We start from the raw sequence: 13,238 nt of genomic DNA on the forward strand, positions 1-13,238 counted from the left end.
CATAATTGAATTCCTTGTACATTTCATAATCCTCAAGATTGTATACATTGTCTCACTTTTGCGGGCTGGAGGGTAGGGGAAAGCAAAGGTAAGGCAATAAACAAGCTCTCTCTACAAACCAGTACCCTCTACAAATTCTTGTACTACAATTCCCATTAGCTCCAGCCAGGATGGGAATGAGTAAGAATGCTGTATTCTATTGGGAAATGCTATATTATATTGTCTTGCACATTTCCTGATATGCAAAACAATTTAACCTTAAAAGTTCATCAGGACTATGACCGAGAAACCTGACAAGAGGTATCAAATGACTTGCCACACTGCATAAGCCAGACACGGGACTACATAAAATCACACTTTTAAAGATTTATTATTAATATGTTTCACTTGACTAGATTCCACATCATAAATATCAATGTACATCTACAGAGAAAAGGGGAAACAGTGAAGTAAAATGTTATGAAATACAAGAAGTACAGTCTGACTATTCAATTAAAGTTTAAATGTATGCAAAATAAGCACAGTGACAGTTCACAACAGCCGCACTTGATGATAACATAATCATCTTAGCACTGCTAAGCTAATTAATACCTGGAAGAGAAAATGCATATGCTACAAGAAGCAATTGTCATATAGTTTGAAAAGTCAGAGATGCAGGGTATAACTACAGACTACGAATCAAAATAGTCGAATGTTCTGCTGGCTAACAAAACCAATCTGCAAGTGAAATTCTGCACATACTCTGGTTGCTTGTGAATTTGTATACTTATTTTTGGACTTATTGAAGTATAATCAGGAACATTTTCATTTTGGCAGAATAGAGGAGTGTTCTTAGAGAAGCATTTCCAAATCAATCTCACAAATGTGAGAGTTTCCACAGCTGAGGGACAGAACAGGTGGGAAGAGCATAAGCAGGTGAAGCCAGAATGACTCTAAGCATTGCACACTACTATTTTTTGGTAATCAGGTACTGCCCCTAAGCCATCCCATAATACCACACTGATTCACAGCCTCATATATGTCCATTTGAGATTACAATGCTGTAATAAACTAAGAGTCCCAGATAAGCACTGGCTCTGTACCGAAAAGCTGATGCTGGAACCAAAGATTCTGAAATCGTTCTTCAACACTAACACAGAACATGGAGGGGACAACTAAGCAAGCAAGACTTCATAAGCCAGCCACAAATCATGGCTTCTATTTGTGGTTCATAGCTGTTAACAACAAATGACAATTTCCTTGCTGGGATTGTTTCAGATGCAATATCAGGTCATGTTTCAACCATATCATAGCTTAGTGTTATGTGTGAACCAGGCCAACTTGAAGGCAACTTCCTGTTTGGCTGTTTCAAATCCATGGGAGTAAGCACAAGTCACACCAGTATCTAAAAGTTTAATATATAACAGAGTTATATGTATCTATTCATGTGAAATGCAACAGGAGTCACATCCAAATGACAAGGCTACAGTCCAATTATTACCTTAACTATACCTATTCAATTTTATATTGTGTAATTTATACAGGGAAGGGCCATACTTCACTTATAGACCACATTCTTTGTACAAAGAAGGCCCAAAGTTTAATCCATGGGATCACTAGTGGGTAATAGGAAAAACCTCTGCCTGAAATGCTAAGTAACTTCTAGTAGTCAGAACAAACAGTACCAGCAAGACGGACAAACAGTATCACTTGATATATGGAAGGGATCTGGTTATTTATTTACTTCATATTGGAAGGTCTACAGCTCCTAAGCAGAGCTCCTTCTCTATTGGCTCCACAATGTCACATATACCATTGCAGAAAAAAACTGAAGTAACAAGTAACCACGGAAGAGTTTCCCAATGGAGAATAGGAATTAGACATCTTATCATTAAGACATCTCAACTCAGTCTTGGAAATCAATATGCCACCTCAGCTTATCAAAGTAGCAATGAAGGATATTTAGGCCATTAAGCAGCAATAACATGAAATAAAACAGCTATCTCTCACCCCACTGGTATTTCAAATCTGCTATCCCTTTTTATTTTTCTAGTATAGTAAAATAAATAGCCCATAACTACTGGTTTTAAGAAAAGTGGGTAAGTGACAGGAACACACACAAAAATGTCAGCACCAAGCAAGGACCATATACAAACATTACAGACAGGCCAACAATACTTTTTATTAACAGCTTGCCCACAACAACCCACTCATGTCAGTCACTGATAAGGTGGGCAAAAAGAATTAATCAAAAAGGCCCTTGCTAGTTCTGAATTTGACAAATAATCATTTCAAATTCATGCAATGGGAATGTAACAGGAATCAACTGACGTCTTCCTGGATTAATTCAGAATGGCAAGTATGAAAGACAGAAGGGGTAGAGTGAGAACATGACAGATGGAACACAGGAGACCACCTTATAGTGAGTCAGACCATTGGTCCACCTCACCCAATGTTATCCACAGTGACTGGCATCTGCTCTGCAGGATTACAGGTAGCATTTTTTACCCAGCCCTACCTGGAGATGCTGGAAATTTAACCTGAGTTCTCTGTGCAAAACACATGCTCTACCACTGAGCTAGAGCTCTTCCTTGCTTTTTTGATCTTTTGAACTAGAGATGCTAGCAAGTAAACCTCCAGCATTCTGCACTCAAAGCATCCATCACTCCAGCAACTCCTCCAAAAGAAGAAAGAGCTGAAAGTAGTAGTGTAGTGGTTAATTTCAAAGCACAGGATCTCATCATGACAACCCCATAATCCTTCCCATCCAAGGACAAAAGCAACCTGCTTTTGAATCTAAGGGCGCTTTCAAAAGCAGTGTGTGACCCGGGTCAAAACTCCCACCAGTCATGCTCTTGGGCATGTCTAAAGTGGCTTTTTCAATCTCAGCATATATTTACAAGCTTGTTGTTCAGGCTTCATATTAATTTGTTTTAAGAAATTATTTAGATAGAGCAAAGCAGTCCCTCAAAATTGTGTCATAAAGAGGCTGTCATTTTAACTCTTTTTTTAATCCAAATTTAACGACTGACTCCTTCTCCAAAGAGCCTACTATTTAAATAAGCTCTGATTCTGCTGTGAAGTGACAAATCAAGTTCAGATAAGAGTTATAGCAATTACAACATCCATTTCAGTGTCAAGAGCAATTGTGTTTGCTGCTATATTTATCTAATTAACAGCACAGAGCCATAGAGAAATAAATATGAAGGTACATAGCACATGCCCACTAATTGTTAAATAGAGCTACTTGCACAGCATGTTTATAAGAACCCTTTGAGTGTTGGGAGGGTGGATCCTGGTTTACATTGCATCAGCCAAGGTAGCCTCTCCAGCACCCTGAAAACGCTGCAGAGAATCAGGAGACCTACTGAATGGATTGAAGTAAGGTGTTAGGAGAGAAAATTCTCAAATTGTTGGGCAGAGGAACCTTCTATAAGTAGGAACCTTTCTCTCCCAGAACACCCCTTCTTCTTACAGAAAGCAGATCACGGATCCTAACCCTTTAAGTGGATAAAATTCCAAAACCATCAAATGCAGGTAAACTGATGATTAGTATGATTAAAGCTAGAGATGTCAAAACTGAAATATTTCAAGGTCACAAACCAAACACAACCTGGGCAAAGGAAAGCCAGAGTCCAGGTTCATGTTAAGAAACCACAGATCTCTGGGGGAAGGGGGCAGCCATTCCTACTTTCAGCAATGGCAATTGGACGGCATCTACTAACTCATTTCTTTTTGTGGCTTGTACATCTACCTAGTACTTAGCTGAAACTGGAAAGGGGAAAAAGAAAGAAAATGGTAGCTGAAAATGGTGCTGAAGAGAGAACAGGGATGTTCAAACCCCTAGCTTTTTAATTTAGGGCACAATCCTATCGACAGAGGATACTGTCTAGCTAGCCATTGGAAAAGGCAGCGTCCACCTTGCGAGCGTGGAAGAGCCTTCTGAGGTTGCAGTAGCAATGCCATCTTCAGAGGGCCTGTGCTCCTCCATCATAACCGGCATAGCTGCTGGAGGAGGCAGGGAGGGGAAGCAAGTGGTACCAAAATTGTCGACTCAATCCAGGCAGTGCCTCAGCTTCTCCTCTTGTGTTTCCACATCAGGGAAACATTTAGATGGTCAGAATCAGCCATCTAAATGATTTTGAGAGGCTGAGGGAAGCTGAGGCAATCCTAGGGTCTATGTTCCTCCATCCCTCCACTGGATGCTCACAAACCTCCCAGACCAGAGAGTTATAAATATTTGCAAAGGACTCTACTGTGCTCATTATCTCCTAAAGGGAGGCCTATAGCATGCAGTGCTTCAGGAACAAAGAATGGACCACTATCTCTTGACCCAACAAGGCCATTACAAGATTCATCAATTTATAGTTGATCTAGTGGTATATAACAGTGGTTCTCAACCACCAGTCTGCAGACCAGTGCTGATCTGTGGGAGATTTCCTGCCAGTCCATGGAAGCACCACATCCCGCCTGCCACAGACCAGCACAGGGGCCGGCTGTGCTCCAGCACCTCTTCCTTGGTTGGCATTGCATTCATGGAGGATGCGCTGGTGCCACAAGGGGGGGGGCAGGGAGAGGAGAGGCAGCTCAGTGGGAGTCAGCTGAGAGCTACATTGCGCCGATTTCAGTATTTTGTTCTTTTGTTGGCATTTTTTGTTGCTTGGTTTCTGGTTGTTTTGCAGAATTTTCATTTTTTTTGGTATTGTGTTTGGAAACTAATACACAGAATACTGTTTGTTTCTGCCTCAGCGGTCCCCGAGGTGGTTTTCCTGTTTTCGCCAGTCCCCAGCTATGGAAAGGTTGAAAACCACTGGTACATACCACAGCAGGGAAAAATCTCACAGGGAGAGGGAAAGGTTTCCTTTTCTCTCCACGCCCTTCCGCCAAGGAGAATCAGCACTATAAGGCACCTGATGCACAAGGGAAGAGGTGATATGGAATATGTGCTATGAATATGTACACTGAACTTCAGCTGGAATCCTGAAGAGGAAGAGCATGGGTCTTGGGGAATGGGGTACACTTTGGTGCAAATGGGCTGCAGGTCACATGTGCTTGTTTCTACTTTTGTCACCAAATGTTTGGGGAAAGCAGTAGGTATGATTATTCGATATCAGGCCACATTCCCTGTTGGAATGCTGCATTGAACATGCCTGACCATACCACAAGCAATTCCTATAAATACTTCCTCATCTTCCAGGAGCTCAAGAGAAAAAAGGACAGCAGGATTTCACACTCAGTGTGCTCTCTCTGTTGGCATAGTTCAAGGAACCAAAATGTCAAGTCCCAAAACTTGGGGTACAGGGGGCACTAAGCGCTTTCACAGTGCTCCTGCAGGAAACATCAATCCTCCAATACATGACACACATAAAACAAATCACACATTTAACCAAAAGCAAGGGAGTAAACATGCATGCATTGATATACCCCTAAATTCAGCATATTCCTTGACTGAACACATGCAACAGAATTTACTGAGCCTTACTGCTGCTCAAGGATGGCAAAATACTGGCGTCTAGTGGTGACAAATATTCTGCATGTCTTTTCTCAGATTATATTGGTTTCATAAATATTTTTGAGTGATTGAAAAAAATCTGGAGAAGCACATTTAATCCTTTATAATTCAATTCATGTGGAAGTAAGAAAATGGGCTCTTACACATACACAGTGAACAAACCACTGTATATTATACAACAGCATCACGTGGCTTTTGAAAGTTTGCCAAATACCGTATATTCAGTCAAATCTCTGAACAGGAACGTTCCAGCATAGAAATATTAATTTTAATCAAAATAAATCTTCCACTATGCAGAGAAAATGCCAGTTCCACTATGAGAAGGAATAGCATTTAAAATCCCTGTCACCACATCTTCCCCTTCTGTGCCTTTATGGACTATGTAGAAATGCGGTCTACTTCTTAAATTTAACAATTTGCAGCATAATTCAGAATTTGCATTTCAAACACTAACACTGGGTTACACCGACACACATGTGCATATATACACATACACGTACAGCTGGCACACCAAGCAACGTTGTGCAAAATCATTTCCATTCACAGCCAGCGCCTAAGCATCAGATACTAATGCTGTGTCCAAAAGAACACCCAAACTATGAACTTGAGCTTTTAACTGGAGTGCAACTTTTCTAAAGCAGGCTGACATGTTAACTCCAGGTGCATAAGCTTCCTAAGCAGAAGTGCTTCTGTCTCCCATGAATTCATTTCCATTTTGTCACCTTCACTCAGTCCGTCACAGATTCCAAAGCTGCTGCAGAACTTCCGCAGTCCCACAGAATGTGATGGGAAAGGGATCTATAGCTGAGCATAATTAGCATACAAATGAAAACCCATTCCCCATCCTCAGATTCTCTCTTCTTGTTTTGTGCAGATGTTGAAAAACATAGGAAACAAAAATCAGACCCTGTGGTTTGAGTGCATATTTCTCAGGACTTCATTAGGAAACATACCTACAAGGAACTACTGGAGCCCCCACAAAATAGTCCCCATCCAGTCAGTGCAAGGGTGCTAGTCAGGAGGGCTACTGGCTATGTTGATGACATTCCAATTCTTATCACTGGCTGGTTGGAACCTGGGAATGGAGCTCCTGAGAAGGACTCCCCTTATCAAATTTTATACTGACACCAGCCTGTAAAGAAGTGGCTCTTCTGATAGTGCCAGTTTTAGGAAGTCCCTGGGCAAGATGGCTTGTGCAAACCTACTGACTCCTCTTTGTTGCCCACTCACTTACACTCTTCTTTTGGGCACAATCTGCACAACCACCCAGAGGGAGTGGGAAGGAAAATGGAGGCTTCTGTGTCTTCTCCAGTCACTGCTCACTTGTGTAGCATGGGAAGGTGAACAATGACAAGGCCAAGGGTATCCAGTGACTGGCTGTGCCCCCGCCCCACGGGGGTATATGCTTCAAGAACTGCCCCACACTGCCGAACCCTACTGTAAGTTCATCTTCAGATCTTGAGTTATCCCTTGATAAAGTCTCAGAAACAGGGACATATAGTTCTTCCTCAAAAATGCAGCTCTCCTCTCTGCTCCCTTCTCAGCTGATGACTAGGGAGGTGGCTGGGGAGAAGGTGGTCACACACTGGCAAAAGCTAGGTAAACAACTCCCCGTTTTAGCTGATAAAAGCACTAAAATCGATTGGAATGTTAAACTTACTGATGCCCTTATGCTATTAAAAAAATAAGCTGGGAAACCACTGATTCAATTCAATTCTCAATTGCATCAACAAAATGCATCAACAATTTACAACTTAATAACTCAGGCAACTTGGCATCATACTTGGCCCCTTCCATAATAGGTAGGGCGATACTGACCAGTCTTGCAGGATTAGCGTAAAGATGACCAATGGCCCCAGTCACATTATGCTAGCAGTGTGGGAGTTGTGGCAGCCCTCCTCTTTTCAGAACCACCAGGGTAATGTTGGAAAGCCCAGGACACACAGGAAGTTTGTGGTGTAGGAAGAAACTCTTTTACACAGCACTGGACCTCTCATGCTACTCCAGCAGTGCAAGAAGGAAGGGTGCTGTCACAGCCTCTGAACAGCCAGCCTATTATGTGAACCACTTCGAGATATTATCAGGTGTGATCTCAGTACTGAAGAACACTATTATCCCATCTTGGGTCTGAAAGGATATTACATTTCTGATAGTACCTTAATCGACCGAAACGTAAAAGGAGAAAAAAGAATGCTCCAGCCATAGCAAACCCACATCAAAGAAATATAGTTACAAAATATTCACCATCAGCTCAGAGTCAATTGGACAATTAAGTTTCAAGTGTCAATCACAAGTTATCATGCCTTGCAAGCCAATATGGGTAGTCTGGCAGGCAATTGTACCAAATTGCACATCAGCTTCCTGAATCAGAAACAAGTGACAAGCGGGGAGGAAAGGGGAGGAAGGATGCGGCACAATTTGCTAATTTAGTCTTTCAAAATTAAACAACAGTAGTGCCACTCAGCTCTAATAGATCACAACCTTTCACCACCATTTCACATAATTTAAAGAATACAAAAAACTCTTTGACCCAAAAAGAACGTACAAACTTGAGAGGTTAAGCATTACATTTACCCAAATTTTTTTAAATGTGCATTATCATTTTTTTCTTGACATGACCTCTAAAGGAGAAGTCAGCCTTTCAGGACAGAACACATCAATCTAAATTAATCTTCACTGGTTTATACTGCACCGTATAATGAGCAACTGCCTTTTAAAAAAATGCATAGGTCACCACATGTATTAAAGGAACCAAATATGAAATTATTTTTTCCCATAGGCTCTGTGAGATACCAGGGTAAAAGTCTAAGATGACTATCCAAAGCACTGAAATTAAATCTAAAATTATGAGGCACATGTTTTATCTTCCTGGTTGCTTAAGTACCAGGGTGGATCAAATTCACTACCTCTCTTGTTTGTGCACCCCTTTAAAAGACAAAGCAAAAAAGGCCTTAATTTTCTTCTCTAAAGTGAACAATAGCTCAGTTTGTCTCCACAGCACAGACTCTTGTACTCTGCCAGGTGCATTTTGCTTCTAGCACAGCTGATTATACAGCACCAGGAAACTGGCTCCCCAAAACATCACATTTAGGCTTCAAGAGAAGAGTATTCACAGGGTGGTTGTTAACAACCCCTTTAACAGTTTAAATCTTAGGTGTACTGAAATTGTTTCAAGGTAGCTCCCTTTCAAATACTCAGAACCAAGAGGTTTAATACTTCTTGCCTCAGGGATGAGAGCCCCTTTCATGTTTAACTGTCTGACAGTTCACTTGACGCCCGACAAAATGCATCTACAAGAATGGCAGTCATCCCTTTAAATAATTAGCTCAGACTCAATGGGTAACAAATGGCAGCTATGGAGTTCTGTACATATAAAAAGTCCTTCTGCTTACCTCCTGGAGATGCACAGACATGTGTCCCAGTTGATCCTGGCGTCTTTCCACCAGCTGTCTTTCTGAGCGGATTTCTCGTTCTATCTCCTCCAGTCTCCTCTCAACCCGTTCTGACACCTTAAAGAAAGGGGGCAGATTTCAAAGAAGATAATATCAAGCTAAATTTTAACAAGAAGAAACTGAAGAGAATCCAAAGGCCCAACTGCAAAACACTCCACATAGGAACACTAATAGAAAACGTTGTCCTGTTGTACCAACATTCACCCACTCCTGCACAACTTAGAACTCATCTAGCAAAGAACAACAAAAGACTTAGAGCAGTATCTGAGTCCTTCCACTGGCAAAAAGTAGAGGCTTCCATTTATGGGACAGAGAGGAAGGAGTTTTCAGAGTTTCTCCTTCCCCCTGCAGCTTCTTTACCTCCCAAAATCTGTTCTCAAGAACTGAACAGCACTTCGGAATGGTATGAGAAGGGGCACATAGGGGCCACAGGAATGAGGGGTAGGTGGGCATGGTCACCTTACTAAAAAAAAGAGCAAATGAATTAACAAAAAAGAGGACTCTGATTTACATAAAATGTATACCTGCTACAGGTGCACATTTAGAAAGCATTAAATACATCTCACCATTCTGGGTATAAACTGTGGCTAGGTGACCCATGCTTCTGCTCAGTCTAAGTTTTCACTGTTAATGGACAACTTCAATTAGAAGGTCTACCTTCTAATGGCTCTTCATCTTTAAATAGGACTGGGCAGCCTTTGAAACAGAACTTTATTCTCTATGATTTAGGACACCTGGCAACCGTTGCAAATGAAACACTGCTGGAAAATCCCCTTCCTCCCTATTCCACTGAAGGAACCCTCTGCTGGATGAAACAAGTCTTCCATGAGCAGATGAATGCTAACTAGATACAACCCACTGATTACAATTAGATCAAGCCTATCTTCAGCAACAGATCAGTTTCTTTTGACCACTAAGTGAGCTTCCTTCTCCACTCCAAAGTGTGCTTGCATGGTACACAGCACAGAGTTTTAATACAATGGGTAGGAGAAAACATCACTGCAGTAGGTCTTCATCAGGGGTATGTAATCACATGATGTAGTGACAGAGTGATAAGCGCTGCATTCCTCACAAAAGGAAAAAACAAGAATCACCAGCCTTTGATGGTCTTAAAGTTGTGAAGATAGGTTTATAAGTATGCAAACCTGAGAAAACCTCAGAGGTCATTGCTGGCATGGGCAGGAATTCCAGCTATCAGTAGGAATCCAATACTTTGCATAGTTCCTTACCATCCTCTCAGCTCCCCTCACCATAAAAAGTAGTTAAACAAAAGAAGTAACATAAATATCCATAACATGTATCATTCTGAGAAATCAGCATTAAATGACCAAGAACAAAAATAAGTTCACTTGACCCACAAACTTATATGTATATCCTGTTGAAACTTAAACAGTCCCAGGTAGTCTACTGTTAAGGCTGTGACCAGGCCAGGCGTAATTTTAGCAAGGCTGCTGCAGCTGTGTACCTTCAGACAGTGCCCTGGGACACAGAATCTGGGTCGTTGTTGTTTTTCTTATTAGCACAGAGTACACAGAGGGTGAGTCATCAATCATCATGCTGTCATCCCAATCTAGCAAAGAAGAGCCATATGCAGAAGCAAGGGTCTACACATGTGCTGTGATGCTCACATCTGGATCTCATTAGAAGGGCAGGATGAATCTTTTGATACAGATAGGAATGTGCAACCTCACCCAGGACTGCTAGCTGCGTGCATGTGGAAGTGGATCAGGAACAATATTTACCATAATGTGAAAATTAGATCTTTATGAAACCACACTAAAATTTCCATATAACAAAGCCAGGAATTTTGTTATTGTTGCAACTTTACAAAATGACAAGTCAAGAACTGAACAGAATAGCTTATGGCTTTAAAATATATTTAAAAAATAAGAATTATTTGCTCTAATTGTTTTCCTTTCTGTAGTGCAAGACACTGGGAAGACAAAAGACTCAAGGAAATGGGGAGGGGGGGAGTGCCAGGACTAATGCTATTCTCTTAAACGGTTTGCAGATGCTACCCTCTAGTGGCAAGTTGGATTTAAACACCCTGTGGAAACCAGCTTTGCTACAGTTATTTTATTACTTCAAACTAACAGTATTAATTGCATCACAATGGCATTTTGCAGCAATATTTTTTCTATGTGATCTACAAACTGTAAACATAATTCAGATTTGGAATTAGTAGCAGAATGGTTACCAATGTCACAATTATCAAGGTAAGATATAGTTTAACTTTCCCCCCATTTTTCCAGAGATTGCTGGACACAATGTCTGTTCTCACCAAAACTAAACAAGACTCTTGAGCACAGATCCTTCCCTGAGCACCACCCCAACAAAAATTCAGGACCAATTCATAATTTAACAAAAGAAACAAACTGTTCTCCATGGTTTGGATGTGCCTTTGCATTAGCCAACTTTCATTCAAAGTAGGCCATTTCCACTCTGACAAAAGAACAATGTGTGAAAAAGGAGCCCAAAATCTGGAGAAGTTCTTCCCTTTGGTCAAATGTTTGTACAAGCCAGTGCTCACACTCATTCCAAAGCTCGGGAGAAACTGTATGTGACAACCTGTATCTTCCTTGATCACCAAAGTTCTCATACTATAATGCAATCTCTGAAAAAAATGCATGGATCCAAATGAAATATTCTGCACAACGCCGTGCCACAGAACTCAAAGAACATGAATAATACATTTTCTTCTTCTACATATGGTTCTTTGGAGCCAAGCCCATGTTTTCAAACAATTATATGGTTATATAGTCTTTTCCTATTTAGTTCAATTAAAATGTTCTCTGTAAAAGCAATTTGAACTGCATTTTTGTGGAATGCCCTCTTTGCACTCTCTTTTTGGAGCAGAAAATACATTTTAAAATCTACCAAGGAATGTTTTATTAATCCATGATTACTGAAGTATAATTTGCAATTTACTGGAGCAAGAATACTTTTCCATCCAACAACACGAGTGGAAGGGTTTCAAGAGACACTCCAAAAGAAATCAATAATTAGAAGTACTTTTTAAAAAGCATGCTAGAGCCAAGCACAGTTAAAAGAAGTTGGAACCATGGAAAAAGGCTGGTGAGAACTGAGATTGCAATCCACAGTATTCAATCTATATAAATTTAATTCGAAAGATTTTTTAAAAATATCATTCCTATATGTTCTGAGGTATGAAATGTCAAATATAGGGGGATAACAATTGCAGTCTGCATAGATAGTGGCCTCAATCCACAGTCAATGCAGGGATTCCCCAAACATCTATGGCATTTCGTGTTTTATCCTGTTATGGCACAGGCAACATAGCAGGAGTTAGCTGGAAGATGGAATTTTGACTTGACTCTGTGAATCAGAAAGCTCACTTCAGAATGCTCAAACACTTAATGCATGTGCCATGGGTTTCCTGTTTACTTTACAGCTCCCACCACTGAGCCCAGGTCTGTTCACAAAGTTTTGTAGCCAAGGCAGGTGGACACTACAGATCCACCTAAATATGAGAGTCCAATCCCATGTACCCCTGGACAATCTTGTCTAGGTCTTGTATATACATTATTAGTGAAATGAAAAGCAAGCTGACATAATTATTTATTCAAATATTTACTCCAAGTATTTCCCTGTGTTCAAGGTGGCAAGCAATAGCTGCATCAACGAAAATTTTACTGAGCAGAAAATACACTTTGGTGTAACTGTTGCTTGCAGCTTGAACATAAGGACATAATTTACTCGGTTAAGATTAGTTTGCAAGCCCAAAGAGAACAACACAGTCGTTGACACAGTTACTGTAAACTATGCAGAGAACTTTGGCTATTGGGCAGTATGAAAATGAATAAATATGCCAGGAAATAATAATAAAACTTAAATTATGCCAGCTTGTTTTTCAGAACTACAACCCCACAATTACAAACACAGATCAGGCGTAGAAGCAAGTATCATGCCAGTAGAAGTACGATGGGCAGAGCACCGCAGAGCCCTCCAATCAAGTCCTTTGACTTTGCAAAATATAAAGATGCCAACAGTATCTTTCCTACTTCCTTTAGGTCACATGCCCCCAACTCCAGCCCACAGCATCTTTGGATCCACTCCACTGCCTCCCCCTCAGCAGCACCACACAGCAATTAGGCTTAGAAAAGGGAAATTAGGCAAATTATCCCTTTCCTGCATACCATCTCTGGAAAATCCCAGACAGAAATGCAGCAGTTAGGCATAGGGGGGAAAAAGCCTCCATTGGTGCCTTTGCAAATGAAAGCATTCCAGTTCATATTCATTAACCAAACATTTTGCTCATTGTTTATTAATCAATT

At 40.8% G+C, this 13,238-nt stretch overlaps 1 protein-coding gene across 5 annotated transcripts in view; it reads right to left on the reverse strand.

The window, feature by feature from the left end:
* The window catches only part of CEP128 (centrosomal protein 128), a 210,333-nt gene that overhangs the window by 175,466 nt on the left and 21,629 nt on the right, over positions 1-13,238 (reverse strand). For all 5 annotated transcript variants that reach the window (XM_044436403.1, XM_044436402.1, XM_044436400.1 and 2 more), the window contains exon 8: positions 8,884-9,000. In XM_044436403.1, the coding sequence (XP_044292338.1) occupies positions 8,884-9,000 (117 nt within the window). The remainder of the gene's footprint in view (positions 1-8,883; positions 9,001-13,238) is intronic.

The sequence above is a fragment of the Varanus komodoensis genome, unplaced genomic scaffold (assembly GCF_004798865.1).
Source record: "Varanus komodoensis strain SLA01 unplaced genomic scaffold, ASM479886v1 scaffold3, whole genome shotgun sequence".
Lineage (NCBI taxonomy): Eukaryota > Metazoa > Chordata > Lepidosauria > Squamata > Varanidae > Varanus > Varanus komodoensis.